This window comes from Haliotis rufescens, unplaced genomic scaffold (assembly GCF_023055435.1).
Source record: "Haliotis rufescens isolate VD_foot unplaced genomic scaffold, xgHalRufe1.0.p SCAF_13, whole genome shotgun sequence".
NCBI lineage: Eukaryota > Metazoa > Mollusca > Gastropoda > Lepetellida > Haliotidae > Haliotis > Haliotis rufescens.
In genome coordinates, this window is record NW_025963813.1 from 36,698,299 (window position 1) to 36,712,590 (window position 14,292).

General features: G+C 43.8%; 1 protein-coding gene across 11 annotated transcripts in view; it reads left to right on the forward strand.

Annotated features, from left to right (window-relative positions):
• Positions 1–8,366: 8,366 nt before the first annotated feature.
• LOC124152559 (multiple epidermal growth factor-like domains protein 6) overlaps positions 8,367–14,292 on the forward strand; it is a 317,625-nt gene continuing 311,699 nt past the window's right edge. For 3 of the 11 annotated variants that reach the window (XM_048394509.1, XM_048394511.1, XM_048394512.1), the window contains exon 1: positions 8,380–9,495. In XM_048394509.1, the coding sequence (XP_048250466.1) occupies positions 8,774–9,495 (722 nt within the window). In that variant the 5' untranslated portion in view covers positions 8,380–8,773. Of the gene's footprint in view, positions 9,496–14,292 lie in introns of all 11 variants that reach the window. The other 8 variants (XM_048394515.1, XM_048394508.1, XM_048394506.1 and 5 more) reach the window with 8 other exon arrangements.

Below are 14,292 nucleotides of genomic sequence, written 5' to 3' on the forward strand. Positions count from 1 at the left end.
ATTTGTTGTATATCATGTGTCATTGCCGTGTGTCATGTGTCATTTGCCGTGTGAATTGTCATGTGTGGTTTGTGAAATATCATGTGTGATTTGTTGTGTGTCATGTGTAATTTGTCGTGTGTCATGTGTAATTTGTCGTGTGTCATGTGTAATTTGCCGTGTGAATTGTCATGTGTGATTTGTGAAATATCATGTGTGATTTGTTGTGTGTCATGTGTAATTTGTCGTGTGTCATGTGTAATTTGCCGTGTGTCATGTGTCATTTGCCGTGTGTATTGTCATGTGTGATTTGTGAAATATCATGTGTGATTTGTTGTGTATCATGTGTCATTTGTCTTGTGTCATGTGTAATTTGTCTTGTGTCATGTGTAATTTGCCGTGTGTCATGTGTAATTTGTTGTATATCATGTGTCATTTGTCGTGTGTCATGTGTAATTTGCCGTGTGTCATGTGTCATTTGTTGTGTATCATGTGTCATTGCCGTGTGTCATGTGTAATTTGCCGTGTGAAATATCATGTGTGATTTGTTGTGTGTCATGTGTAATTTGTTGTGTGTCATGTGTCATTTGTCGTGTGTCATGTGTAATTTGTCTTGTGTCATGTGTAATTTGTCGTGTGTTCAAGTGTAATTTGTCTTGTGTCATGTGTAATTTGTTGTGTGTCATGTGTAATTTGTCTTGTGTCATGTGTAATTTGCCGTGTGTCATGTGTAATTTGTCTTGTGTCATGTGTAATTTGTCGTGTGTTCAAGTGTAATTTGCCGTGTGTCATGTGTAATTTGTCGTGTGTCATGTGTAATTTGCCATGTGTCATGTGTGATTTGTTGTATATCATGTGTCATTGCCGTGTGTCATGTGTCATTTGCCGTGTGAATTGTCATGTGTGGTTTGTGAAATATCATGTGTGATTTGTTGTGTGTCATGTGTAATTTGTCGTATGTCATGTGTAATTTGTTGTGTGTCATGTGTAATTTGTTGTGTGTCATGTGTAATTTGTCGTGTGTCATGTGTCATTTGTCGTGTGTCGTATGTGATTTGTTGTGTGTCATCTATGACTTGCCATGTGTCGTGTGTAATAGTACCGGCACTTTGTGGTCATTTCTTACGCTCCGTCGACGCTTCATCGAAAACTGAATAAATGACGGGCGGTATTACCCAAGGGAGTGTGCCTTGTTGATTCACAATTTCTCTCTGGCCTCCTGATAATGAGAGGGGCAGAACATGTTCTAGGAATTTCTATATGCTGTGACTTAGTCTTCAGCACCTCATTGCTGGTAGTGAGGGTGACTCTTCTTCATCGAGTGGCTCAACTCTGTGGTTTGTTTGTTTGTTTGTTTCTTGTTTAACACCCCACTCAGCAATCCCGGCTATATGACGGCGGTCTGTAAATAATCGAGTCTGGACCAAACAATTCAGTGATTGACATCGTGAGTATCGATCGCAATTGAACTACGATGACATGCATCGACCAAGTCAGCAAGCCTGACCACCCGATCCCGTCAGTCGCCTCTGACGACAAGGATAGTCGCCTCTTGTGACAAGCATGGGTTGCTGAAGACCTATTCTACCCCGGATCTTCACGGGTCTCTACTCTGTGGTTGGCTTGTTGCGTGTCATCGTCTTCCAATAGGATGACTCTTGCTCATGCTTTCACTCACTGATTTGCCCGATCACGACTCGCCCTTTCCAGCGTCATCACAGCGACCGTCGTCGTCAAAGCTAAAACATTCCCAACTGCGGCGTTAAACAACATTCACTCACACACTTGAGTTGTGGAAACATCCTGCCCCAATCCAGTGGGTGAGTGGTGACAGCTGACACGTTGGTCGGGATCAGAGGGGATCGGCGAGTTCCGGTTGCCTGGTTACGTGTGACCGGACATAAGCACCCCTACACCCTTACGCTGCCACCCATACCCGACCTATTGTCTGTCAACTGTGTTTGCCACACCATCAATCCCTGTTTAATTCCTTTCTTAGTGCTCACGCTCGGTTAGGTAATTTCTCCAGTGTTTTTTGTTGCTTACAGCTGGGTTGACGCGAGTATTTTCGAGCGCCCTACTTGAGTGTCACTCCGTTACGTCACATAGTATGTGTATTTCAAGATGGCTGCCTACGGAGGGTCATCCATCTTGTAATTGGTAGTACTAGACGCACAACTAATCAGCATATACCCCGAGGGGGTCAGCGTGGAGAGGGTGTTCATTGTGGCGAAACAATGACCGAAGTATTGAGGAAACACTTAAGTGAAGCGTTTCTTTCTCAGAGATTTTAAATAATGGATGGTTGGATTTTTATGGGATTGTCGATCAAAGGTTTTCAGTTATGATGGATTCTCGTCTAATTCTCGCAAACAATACCCTCTGTAATCTCGCGACAATGGGTGACGGGGTCTGGCAAGTTTCATATATCTTCATTTAGTGAGTATTAGCATACTCATCTGTCTGTCTAAGTGGGTATGAGACCATCGTTTAACAAAAGATTCCAGAGGGAACTGTTACCTTCAGAGCGAATTACATTCCCAGACCTCGTCATTGTCATCCTGTAATATGTTTGATACGTTTGGAAAAAAAGGCGGTTAAAAAACTTAAATGATTTGTATTAATTGCATCAATAGTAGTAGTAGTAGTAGCAGCAGCAGCAGCAGCAGCAGCAGCAGCATTAGTGGTAGTAGTAGTAGTGGTGGTGGTAGTAGTCGTAGTAGTAGTAGTAGAAATAGTAGTAGTAGTAGTAGTAGTAGTAGTAGTAGTAGTAGTAGTAGTAGTAGTAGTAGTTATTGATTTATATTGATTTTTAACATATAATTAATTTAAACACACTGCATTCAGGTGGAATTCGTTTTAATGTATCGACACTGACGGAATAAATACATATGGTTTTTTTGTCCCTCCACCCCAAACCAAAAACCCCTACCACCAAAGGGATAAACGTCTGAGAGTTGCATCGCGTTGGTCCGTCATGAAGCAGACCCGCTATGATATAACTGAAATACTGTTCAAAGCGGCGTTAAACCCAACTTCCTCCCTCCTTCACTTACACGCTTTCGTGTGGACATTTCATTCAACACAGTGACGACCCGTGAAGATCTGGGTTAGAATAGGTCTTCAGCAACCCATACTTGACGGGAAAGGCGACTAACGGGATCGGGTGGTCAGGCTCGCTGACTTGGTTGATGCATGTCATTGTATCCCAATTGCGTGGATCCATGCTCATGATGTGAATCACTGGATTGTCTGGTCTAGACTTGATTATTTACAGACCGCCATCATATAGCTGGAACATTGCTAAGTGCGGCGTTAAACATCAAACAAACAAATACACAGAGACGGGACAACTTGAGGTTTTACAATGACAACAATACGTAGATTACCTACATGGGGCCTTGTGTGAACACAGTGCTGGTTTATTGACAAGCCAAAGTTGGCTATAATGAAAGTTGGTATATTAAAGAAAGTAGAGAGAAACGTTGCTTGTTTTTACATTGCGTTGGACTAGCTCATACGCCCTATAACTATCACTGCATCCCTTCCAACGTGAAGATTCCGGGGAAGAATAGGTCTTCAGCAACCCATGCTTGCCGTAAAAGGCAACTATGCTTGTCGTAAGGGGCGAATAACAGGATCGGGTGGTCAGGCTCGCTCACTTGGTTGATGCATGTCATCCATCCCAATTGCGTGGATCGATGCTCATGGTATTGATTACAGGATTGTCTTGTCCAGACTCGATTGTTTACAGACCGCCGTCATATAGCTGGAATATTGCTGAGTGCGGCGTTAAACAACAAACCAAGCAACCAACCCTTCAAACGTCTCTTTTAACTTCGGCACCAACTGATTGTTTACAGCCGTAGATTGGCTTTAGAGGGAATGGCTTAACTGCCGTATCCCTGCAGGTGCACGGTGCCACACGGAGCCGGTAATAGCGCGGTAATCACCGTATCAATAAATCTGTTCATATTTCCACAAGAAATATTTACATTTTACTTTGTTTGTGATAAAACCAAAGAATAAATACATCCACGCATATAACCATTGCGTCGCTCTGCCAAACGCCATCATACCATATTGACATAAAAACGAAACTGTTTTTTTCAGTTCGATAATGTTTGTTTCCAGTTACACTCAACAATTAAGTATCGATAATATTGCACAATAAATCTCCGGTGCTTTTGTAAGCAATTACAACAAGCGTCTGATCGCAGTTTGGGCTGACCATATCCACCTGTCTGGGACGACGAATTGTACGTGTAACGAACCATGCACAAAAATCCCATTAAGTCAATCGAAGGAACGAACAATGCGGCTTTTCATGGATTATTAAAGATCGATCGGGGGTATTTGACTTTAATATACCTCTTTGTAATACCTTAAACCGCCACTACAACGCCGGTATTTTCCTAACGACTAATAACAAACGATCAATTTTCTCTACGAGCTTTACATGACTCTGTGAGCACACACTATACGGTGTTCGGCTACATTCCGGCAGTTCTCAGACCGGCAGCACCTTCCGCAGTTACCAACGTCGCAGGAGAAGCAGCGGGCGAATGGGGTGGGTGCAGATGACGGGGGGATGAGTGTGAGACACAGACTTCAAAGAAGCCTGTTCCGCCCTGAGAGAGGCCGTGTCGGAAACAAGCCTTGAATATTGTGTCAGTTGGGAAATGTGTAGTAACGTGACATTATGATTGATTTTCGGCAAAACCGAACTATGTCAATGAGACACCCCTCAAGTGTTTCTGTTGAAGAGTGACTCTGTCCTGGTGTATGAAGGGGTCTCGGGTCTCGGGTCTCGGGTCTCACACTCTCCAGCATGTTATCCATCATATTGCTGTTGAAGCGTGACTATGTCGTGCTGTATGAAGGGGTCTTGGGTCTCGGGTCTCGACTCTCCCACTCTCCCGCGTGTAATCCATCATACTGCTGTTGAAGAGTGACTCTGTCCTGCTGTATGAAGGGGTCTCGGGTCTCGGGTCTCACACTCTCCAGCATGTTATCCATCATATTGCTGTTGAAGAGTGACTCTGTCGTGCTGTATGAAGGGGTCTCGGGTCTCGGGTCTCGGGTCTCGGGTCTCACACTCTCCAGCGTGTAATCCATCATATTGCTGTTGAAGAGTGACTCTGTCCTGCTGTATGAAGGGGTCTCGGGTCTCGGGTCTCCCACTCTCCCGCGTGTTATGCATCATATTGCTGTTGAAGAGTGACTCTGTCGTGCTGTATGAAGGGGTCTCGGGTCTCGGGTCTCCCACTCTCCCGCATGTAATCCATCATATTGCTTTTGAAGAGTGACTCTGTCCTGCTGTATGAAGGGGTCTCGGGTCTCGGGTCTCGGGTCTCCCACTCTCCCGCGTTTAATCCATCATATTACTATTGAAGCGTGACTCTGTCCTGCTGTATGAAGGGTTCTCGGGTCTCCCACTCTCCCGCATGTAATTCATCATATTGCTTTTGAATAGTGACTCTGTCCTGCTGTATTAAGGGGTCTCGGGTCTCGGGTCTCCCACTCTCCCGCATGTAATTCATCATATTGCTTATGAATAGTGACTCTGTCCTGCTGTATGAAGGGGTCTCGGGTCTCGGTTCTCACACACACCCACATGTTATACATCATATTTCATCAGCACCATTAAAAATGCAATGCAACATTTTAAGTACCGCCCCTTCCGTACTTGAACCCGTTTGAAATTGATGTTTCTATTAAAACTGTATCACATTTTGTTCTGAAGATGTAGCTGTATTTAATTACCTTATAATAGTGACAGAATAATGTTTTTGTGCAGTTTGAAAGGTTTAGTCGCTGTAACTGGGCGTCAGCGCGACGACTGTATCAACATGTTCACTGGCGGCAACATCTACACGACATATTGACATGTTCAGGATCCATTCCACGTTGATGTTACAAGCAACGGTGACAGCGACGCCGTACACTAATACAAATCTATATACGTGCAATACAAATAACGTGATGACCCTTCTGCATTGCAGTTCCGGTGCTGTCTGCGGCCTGGGAGTACCGGCATCTTTTCACAGAATTCCTGACAGTTTGTTAAACCCTTTTAGAAATCGCTGCAGCACGTGCTCCGTGTGACGTTGACGGCAGACAGCACCCAGTCGGTAATGTAAAGTCCATACCTTACCTCTCCTGCTTGCGTTATATCACTCATAGTGCATCAATCTCGTGCATTGTGACGTCACAGATTGCTAAATAAGTTCCCACTGTACATGTTGTACAGAAGCCCCTACTCTGTTGTATACAGCCTGTCTGTGTTGTACAGAGACCCCTACACTGTTGTATACACGCTGTATCAGACTGTCTTGTACATAGACCCCTACAATGTTGTATACACGCTGTACCGGACTGTCTGTGTTGTACGTGGACCCCTGCACTGTTGTATACACGCTGTACCGGACTGTCTGTGTTTTACAGAGTCCCCTACACTGTTGTATACACGCTGTACCGGACTGTCTGTGTTGTACAGAGACCCCTACACTGTTGTATACACGCTGTACCGGACTGTCTGTGTTTTACATAGACCCCTACACTGTTTATACACGCTGTACCGGACTGTCTGTGTTGTACAGAGACCCCTACACTGTTGTATACACGCTGTACCGGACTGTCAGTGTTGTACAGAGACCCCTACACTGTTGTATACACGCTGTATCAGACTGTCTGGTACATAGACCCCTACAATGTTGTATACACGCTGTATCGGACTGTCAGTGTTGTACAGAGGCCCTTACACTGTTGTATACACGCTGTACCGGACTGTCTGTGTTGTACAGAGGCCCTTACACTGTTGTATACACGCTGTACCGGAATGTCTGTGTTGTACAGAGACCCCAACACTTTTGTATACACGCTGTACCGGAATGTCTGTGTTGTACAGAGACCCCAACACTTTTGTATACACGCTGTACCGGACTGTCTGTGTTGTACAGAGGACAGAAGAGTATTGTTTGTAAGAAGATTTCATAGACTAAATGTTAGTCTACGTAGCACTGTGCGTTGGTGTATGAAATATTTCTTAATGTAGACAGTGTCGTTCCCCATGTTTTCACATGGGTGCCTTGCTTCTGCGTGGTCGTGCACATGCATATTGTCCAACTGTGCACGTGAAGCTATACTGCGAGGCATGACGGCCTTCATTATTTCTCGATTCTGTGGACATGACTGGGGTTTAAATCGACGAGAGTCAATAAAGCGCATTCCGGCTGCCCACGCGCCCGATGCACCTAATAACTCGACTTATTTTTAACTCGATATATATCGACGATTACCTTCAATCTTTATCGACACCATGTTTTAAAATGGCATGACTCCGCGGCTGTCACTCGACCGCCGACCACCTCCTCAAGTATTATTGCGCATGAGTTGAGCTGAAGTGCGCCTTTAACAAGAGAGAGGAGCGGATGGTTCGCTAGGTTTACATAAAAGTGTCAGATGAATCTAACTATCCCAGGCGGTGGCGTGGATCCTATGAAACTAAACCATGGCGGAATAACGACGTTCCAGGTGAACAGGTTAAATTGCCTGAGTCCCGCCATTCTAGCTCCGTCACCGTCCCATATAGCCTCGAGCCGGGGGCGATATTGTCCTCGATGTACTTCAAACGTTGTCTTCGTTCCACTTGAAGCTTTTGTATTTACAAGTTATCAATATAAAGGTGTACAATCGACCATTTATAGACATCAAGTTCATTGATGCTAAATGATGCTCTATGACGCTCTATGAATTATGGGCACAGAATCCCCGCAGTGCCTGTCTTGGACCGCAGTTGACGGCATCGCCGTGGCCGACGTCAGACAACGCCTTTTTACCCCAAATTTAATACATTATCACTGTGAAAGTTTTCTACATTATCACAATGAACTCTTTGAAGAAATTTTATGCTCCAATTTATAGAATACAAATATAATAAAATCGGTTTGATAATTGTCAGCCGCGCGATTTTATCTATGAACTGATTAACGTAGTTTTTTTGTTTCAATCATAAACTTATACACTTCACTAATAAAATCAGCGATGTCCACGCGGGGGAAATCTCTAAACTAGCCCTGTAAACTAATCAAGTTCACGCGGAACACTGCCAAGTACAGACACAAGTACAACAACAAGTACATGAATTAGATTCCACGTTTATACCAGCCTGGAACGAGAGAACCGGCGGAGTATGTATACAAGTTTTTTTTTAACAATGAAAGGATACATGCGTGCATACCGTCTCTGCCTTCAGCAGCCTGCAGGTTGAGGTGCAGCGGGATCATCCAGTCCGGTCCGAGAACTACAGGCAAGTGAGAAACAAGTAGGTGCTTATTATTTAGCTGCATAAGCGAGCGTTCAACTGGGAGCGACAAAACAGTTGCGCATGACAGCTCTAGCCTTTGAACTCTAGTGGCAAGCCTCGATGTGGCGGCGCGCGTTGTGAACGTACCGTCATTTAGGTCCTACTCTCAGCTGTGGAGAGAGTGAGAGAAGAAGGAGGTGTAGGTCGCTCTGTCTATCAACGTCCATTATGTGTATCGGATAAGCGTTCCGTCTGTCAAGACGCTGTGAAAGCTGTCGTGATACAGTGGAAAGTTAGATCAGCGTACCTTCTTAGGAAGTCGTGTGGGATATACCCGTGTTATAAGCTTCGAGCGATAGGTGCTCATTTTACGTGACCCTCCTCCGAAATCGGGAGTACCGGGGTATTTCGGAGTCGAGGAAGCGCGCGTGAGTTTGTGAGCGTCTCAAAGTTTATTTTGTGGAGTGAAACAGATTTGCCCCGGCCATGGAGGGGCGATACCTGTCTGTGATCTTCCTGATCGTGGCTTGTGTCACCTGCATTGTCTTATCCGAGGGAGCTGAGAAGCGAGCAGAGATCGAACAAAACAAGATCCGTGTGACGGACCACCAGCGGGTCCGGACAGACACAAGAGCCAGACAGAACTCCGACAGACGGAGGATGACGTATAACTCACGAGCTAGGCAACATTTAGAACGCCAGAGACAACTCCGGCAACGACAGTTAGCTCGGCAACGTCAAGATTATAGATATAAACAAAGATTAGGGTCGAGGAATCGTCAAGCTGACGCACGCCGTCAGCAACAACAACAGCAGCAGCAGCAGCAACAGGATGGTCGGCAAAGACCAACTTACAAGTACAACCCCTTAAAACCCCCGACAAGACAAACCATGCCAAGACAAAGGCCTGTAAGACTTCCGGTCAGACAAACTCAGCCAAGACAAACCCCAGTCAGACAAACTCAGCCAAGACAAACCCCAGTCAGACAAAGTCAGCCACAACAAACCCCAGTCAGACAAAGTCAGCCACGACAATTATATAACCCAACACAAACTTATAATTCTCGGCAGCAACAGGGCTATATAGCTCGCCTCCCGCAACCTGCTCCTTTCAGACAGGAGCTCCGTGACGCCTCACCACCGACGCAGGAAATCAAGGGTTCGCCTATGCCAGATTCAAACCCAGGATTCGTGCTGCAAACTGGGATGTAAGTAGCACCTTTTTTGTATAACCATAACGTATATAACGGTAGGAACTAGGGCTAGAAGCCACAATACATTCATACATTCATTATATTTCACGCTATTATGTTATCAAAATCATACTTTGGACATTATTTTGTTTATAAATCATGTTCTTGAAATTTGTGACATTCCACACGCTGTGTACAGAGGAGGGAGTGAAGGCGGGGGGGGGAGGGGGGGGGGGGGAATGACTGTCAAAAAGGTAGAATAGTGCCTGTGAATTTCGGCTCGAGGGCTTGAATGTCTCACAATGAATATATTATGACCGAACATTATCTAATACCGTTACAAGTTGATATTGTTTGCTTACACATATCATAACGGGCTCAACAAAGAAAGCGCAGGCCACACAATCTCGAGCGACAGCTAACGGGGTCGACCGTCCTGCTGGTGGTTTAATAAACACGGACACCTTATAGAATAGTACTTAACATCAGTACCGTGTTTAAACACACATTACTGACACGTAATGAAGGATAATGTCGCCTAATAATAGCAATAAGAAGAAGAAGATTTAGTGTACATAAACACCCACAGGGGCCAGGGTACAAAACATGAACATGACTAGTTATAACAGAAAGTTTATAATATTGATATTACAAAGGAATACAAATATTGCTATTATGGCCTAGTAAAGAGATGCACATTTTCTGTGCATAAACATTTTGTAAATGAAATAAGATCAAGATCAATTTTTTTTTGTACAAAACACCCTTGTAGGACAGGGTACAAACTATCTACATATGGGAATAAATATAACTATAAACATGAGAGGTATACATTATATATGGAGATATTACATATTATTTTCATTCATAGTGTATAAACATTTATATACATGTATATCACGAGCAGGCTGCAGTGTACACTTTAATAATGTAGATACTGTATTGATAAGACACAACAGTTGTAAATATGAGATAAATGTTGCAGAAGGCGCTGGTAGATTTACTAGTATTTTAAGTGATAGTGGGTGCATAGCTAAGGCGGGTATATGCGTATATATCCAATATAACTCCGAGAAACAACCAGGCCTGACAGGCTGGCGTATAATCATCCAACATCAATAATGAAAATGAAAATAGAATCAAAATTTCTCCTTCCCCATGCAAATGTCGCAAGCCCTTCTTTCTCTCCCCACATTTAATACTTAATCATCCGCCCTGTCCCCCTCAATAATCAAGCGTTCTCTGATCGCCGCCCCGGGACAAGCCAGTAATATGTTAGTGCCTCAGCGCGCCCCAAACACGATTGACATAGTTTACAAGTCTTATTATTCAACTTTTTTCACCTATCTGACAGTGTAAGCCTCAACGTGAAGGATTTCTTTCAAGTTTAAATTGACCTGTATTGAAAGTTGTGTGCTTTCACGCCGACTTAAACTCCCGTCCCTTCCGTGTGGTATGCGGGGCTTTGGCCGCCTACTAGTTCTAACATTCACACAGATCATACCGGCCATATAACACACACACACGGCCATTACATGTTAAGTGTAAATCATAACTTGACACATACCACTGTCTATTTGCATCTGGCCACTCGAGTATGAAAATGAGAGCACAGTTCTCTTTAAGAGTGTTCGCTCTGAAAGGTTTGACTCCAACTCACAAATCTATGTAACGTCCCCGCGTCACGCACGATGAACACTGGCAAAACATAACTTCATAAAAATGATATGTAGCAAATCGTTGATATGCCATATAATTTGTATTCACCGGGCCGACCCAGTGGAAACAATCCCCTCGAACGCTAGTCCACGGTGGCGAACTGGCGGGCGCTCTACCGAGGCACGCAGCCTCCTCGCAGAGTGGGTTCCCCGAGTAAAAACACGCACCTGTTTAAATCTATCGCCTTATTAAACACAGTTCACATCGTGGCTAAATGAATACCTTCAATCGAATAAGAAGCCCTAAATCTGAAACTTGTTTCCGCTATTTTAGACGGGTGCCTTTCTACCTAGGTAACTATATATAACATCCAACCACGCCGTTCTACCCGTCTATATATGACACCTGGCCTGGAATGCGAAGATAATCAGATCGGTGACACAGATATACGTCCTCCTCGAGTAAATGACGTTAAATAATTTATAATATTTCATGTAAACCCTGTAATGTGATCGCGAGGCATCCATGTTGTCTCTGCAGCTCACTTCTTCAGCCAGAGCACACGCGGCAATCCCGTGTCTATTTATGAATGAAACTGTTGACATTTCGGCCTCGCGTGTTGACCTCGCGTCCTGTAGTTGACTGTCATGTGATTTCAACATTATTACAACTTGTGAACTACGGATTCCCATCTGTACTCTACACAGCTATTGCCCTGGTATTTGCCTTGGTTGAATAGAGGCTGTAGCTAGCAGCGTTGCGAATACCCCAAACCTCAAACCCGCAACCTCCGTCGTCCCTTGCAGCGAGTTTTCGTTGTTGCAGCTTCTATAGGCATCCAGCACGGGCAGTAATTATACTTATTAATGAGCGGCGGGGTAGGGGTCGAGCGCGAGGGGACGCAGGTCTGGGGGGAGTGAAGTCTATGAATGTAACACCATGTCCTCACGAGGCCCACAGACAGAACTATCATCAGGAGACTTCTCAATTTACAAACCTCCGTGACAACTGGATATAAATTTTAATTATTTTCTAAAGGTGGTGACGCATTAGTGATTTATACAGGCAATCCCCTCCCAGACCAGACCTCGCAGGGGGGAGGGGGAGGCGGTTGGGTGGAGGGAGAGGAGGTGGGGGGTTAATAACTCTGTTCTCAACAAAACACATGTCGTAGCTAGGCACAAAGTTAAAAATACCTTTCTAAATACCATGGCAAAAAAAAACGTTGAATGCCGTATTAAAAAAAAAAGGGTCTAAAATTCATGTGGAATATCAAACTGTGATACATCACTTTGAGTTCCTTCGTCCTTGTTGAATTAATATATACCTCACACGCAACACGCGTGTGTAATACTGCAGTGAATTTTAAATTGAACAGGTTGCTAAGTTACATGTCAAATTCCGAATATTCCAAGCAATACCATGAAAACCATGTCTGGTACAATATTTAATATTGTGGCCCAAACTCATAATAAATACCATCATATCTCAAATACTGTAATTAGTGTTGGATATCATGTTAAATGCCACGATACATGCCATGCCAATCTCTCCTACAGACCCCAGAACATATATGACAAAACGCGCCTGCTATTCACTCTCATCGCCTTGTTCACCGCATCTTTAAGTTCTAAAATTAAGCAGAAACCTAATGGTTCCTGCATAGAATTAGTTTATTTGACCCTTATACATAACTTTATTTTGGGACTATATTTTACTCTAATAGCCTGTCTAAAATCCATTATGGATGCAATATTATATGCAATATCTAAATTCATGTTGATATATATAATGCCCTATGAGTGAGTGAGTGAGTGAGAGTGGGTATGATTTTACCCCGCTTTTAGCAACATTCCAGCAATATCACGGCGGGGGACACCAGAAATGGGCTTCACACATTGTACCCATGTCGGGAATCGAACCCGGGTCTTCGGCGTGACGAGCGAACGCTTTAACCACTAGGCTACCCGACCGTCCCCTCATGCTCTATGACGTGCGATAGATCGCGGTGGTTTAATTTGCCTGTAACACGATGTTGTGTATAAAATCGCCGAGTTCCCTGTTGAAAACTTGAAGTAATATAACGAATACCTCAAGTAATACCGTAAGTAATACCATATCGAAAATCATATTGAATGCAATGTTCAAAATTATGCTGAATACCATATTGAATTCCTTGCGGAAAAAAACCCACATCGATACATCAAATACCATGTGGAATGTTATGTCTCGAAGTCAAGCTGAGTACAGTATAAATAAAGATGTTGAATATGATTAATAAAATTCCCCGCACCATGCTCCCCATTGAATTAGAAGAATTTTTTTTATATTTTGTAATATCAAGAATAATACCAATAACAGTGACAAAAAATGTGTTTTCTTTTCTTTCTTTTGCAAACCAATGAGTGAGTTAGGTTCACGCCGCATCTGATGATATTCCAGAAATATCAAGGCGGGTGACACCAGAAATGAGCTTCATACATTGTACCCATGTGGGAATCAAACCCGGGCCTTCGGCGTGACGAGCGAACGCTTTAACCACTAGGCTACCCACCACCCTTTTACTTACACCGGGCGTTATGTATTGCATACCCACAATGATAATGAAAATAACACCCATGTTTTGGAGTTTGTACCTAGAGAAACAGACAATAATTTCTTTATTGTCTCACATTTGTTCACTACGTAACACTTAAACAGTAAGATTTCCCACTATCTACTGTGTATAATACAATTAAACAGATTTATGTGACGGTCCACGTTTTAGGCATGGTTGCACAGCTTCAACAGACTATTATGCACAGACGTATAAACAGGAAATTTCGTTTTGATTGTCTGCAATAATTGTCCTACTAAAGCCGCCAAGAACGGGGACGCCAGGACGTCTATCCCATCTGTAGACGTCGAGTGTGTTGGGAAGACTACTGTTTTGTGATCCACTCAATCCTTGGACAAACGCCCGGCCTAACGTTTAGTACAAGGCACAAGGATTGAAACAAAACTGCGAAAACCCTATACAAATACCTCTGGGCTGTAAGCCCGCCCCATCGAATAGGCGGCGGGTTTGCGCACACGATGACGAAAGAATAACATAACGTTAAAGAAAAGTAGCGATATATTGACTAGGTTTTGGCTAACAAACGCAAATTGTTT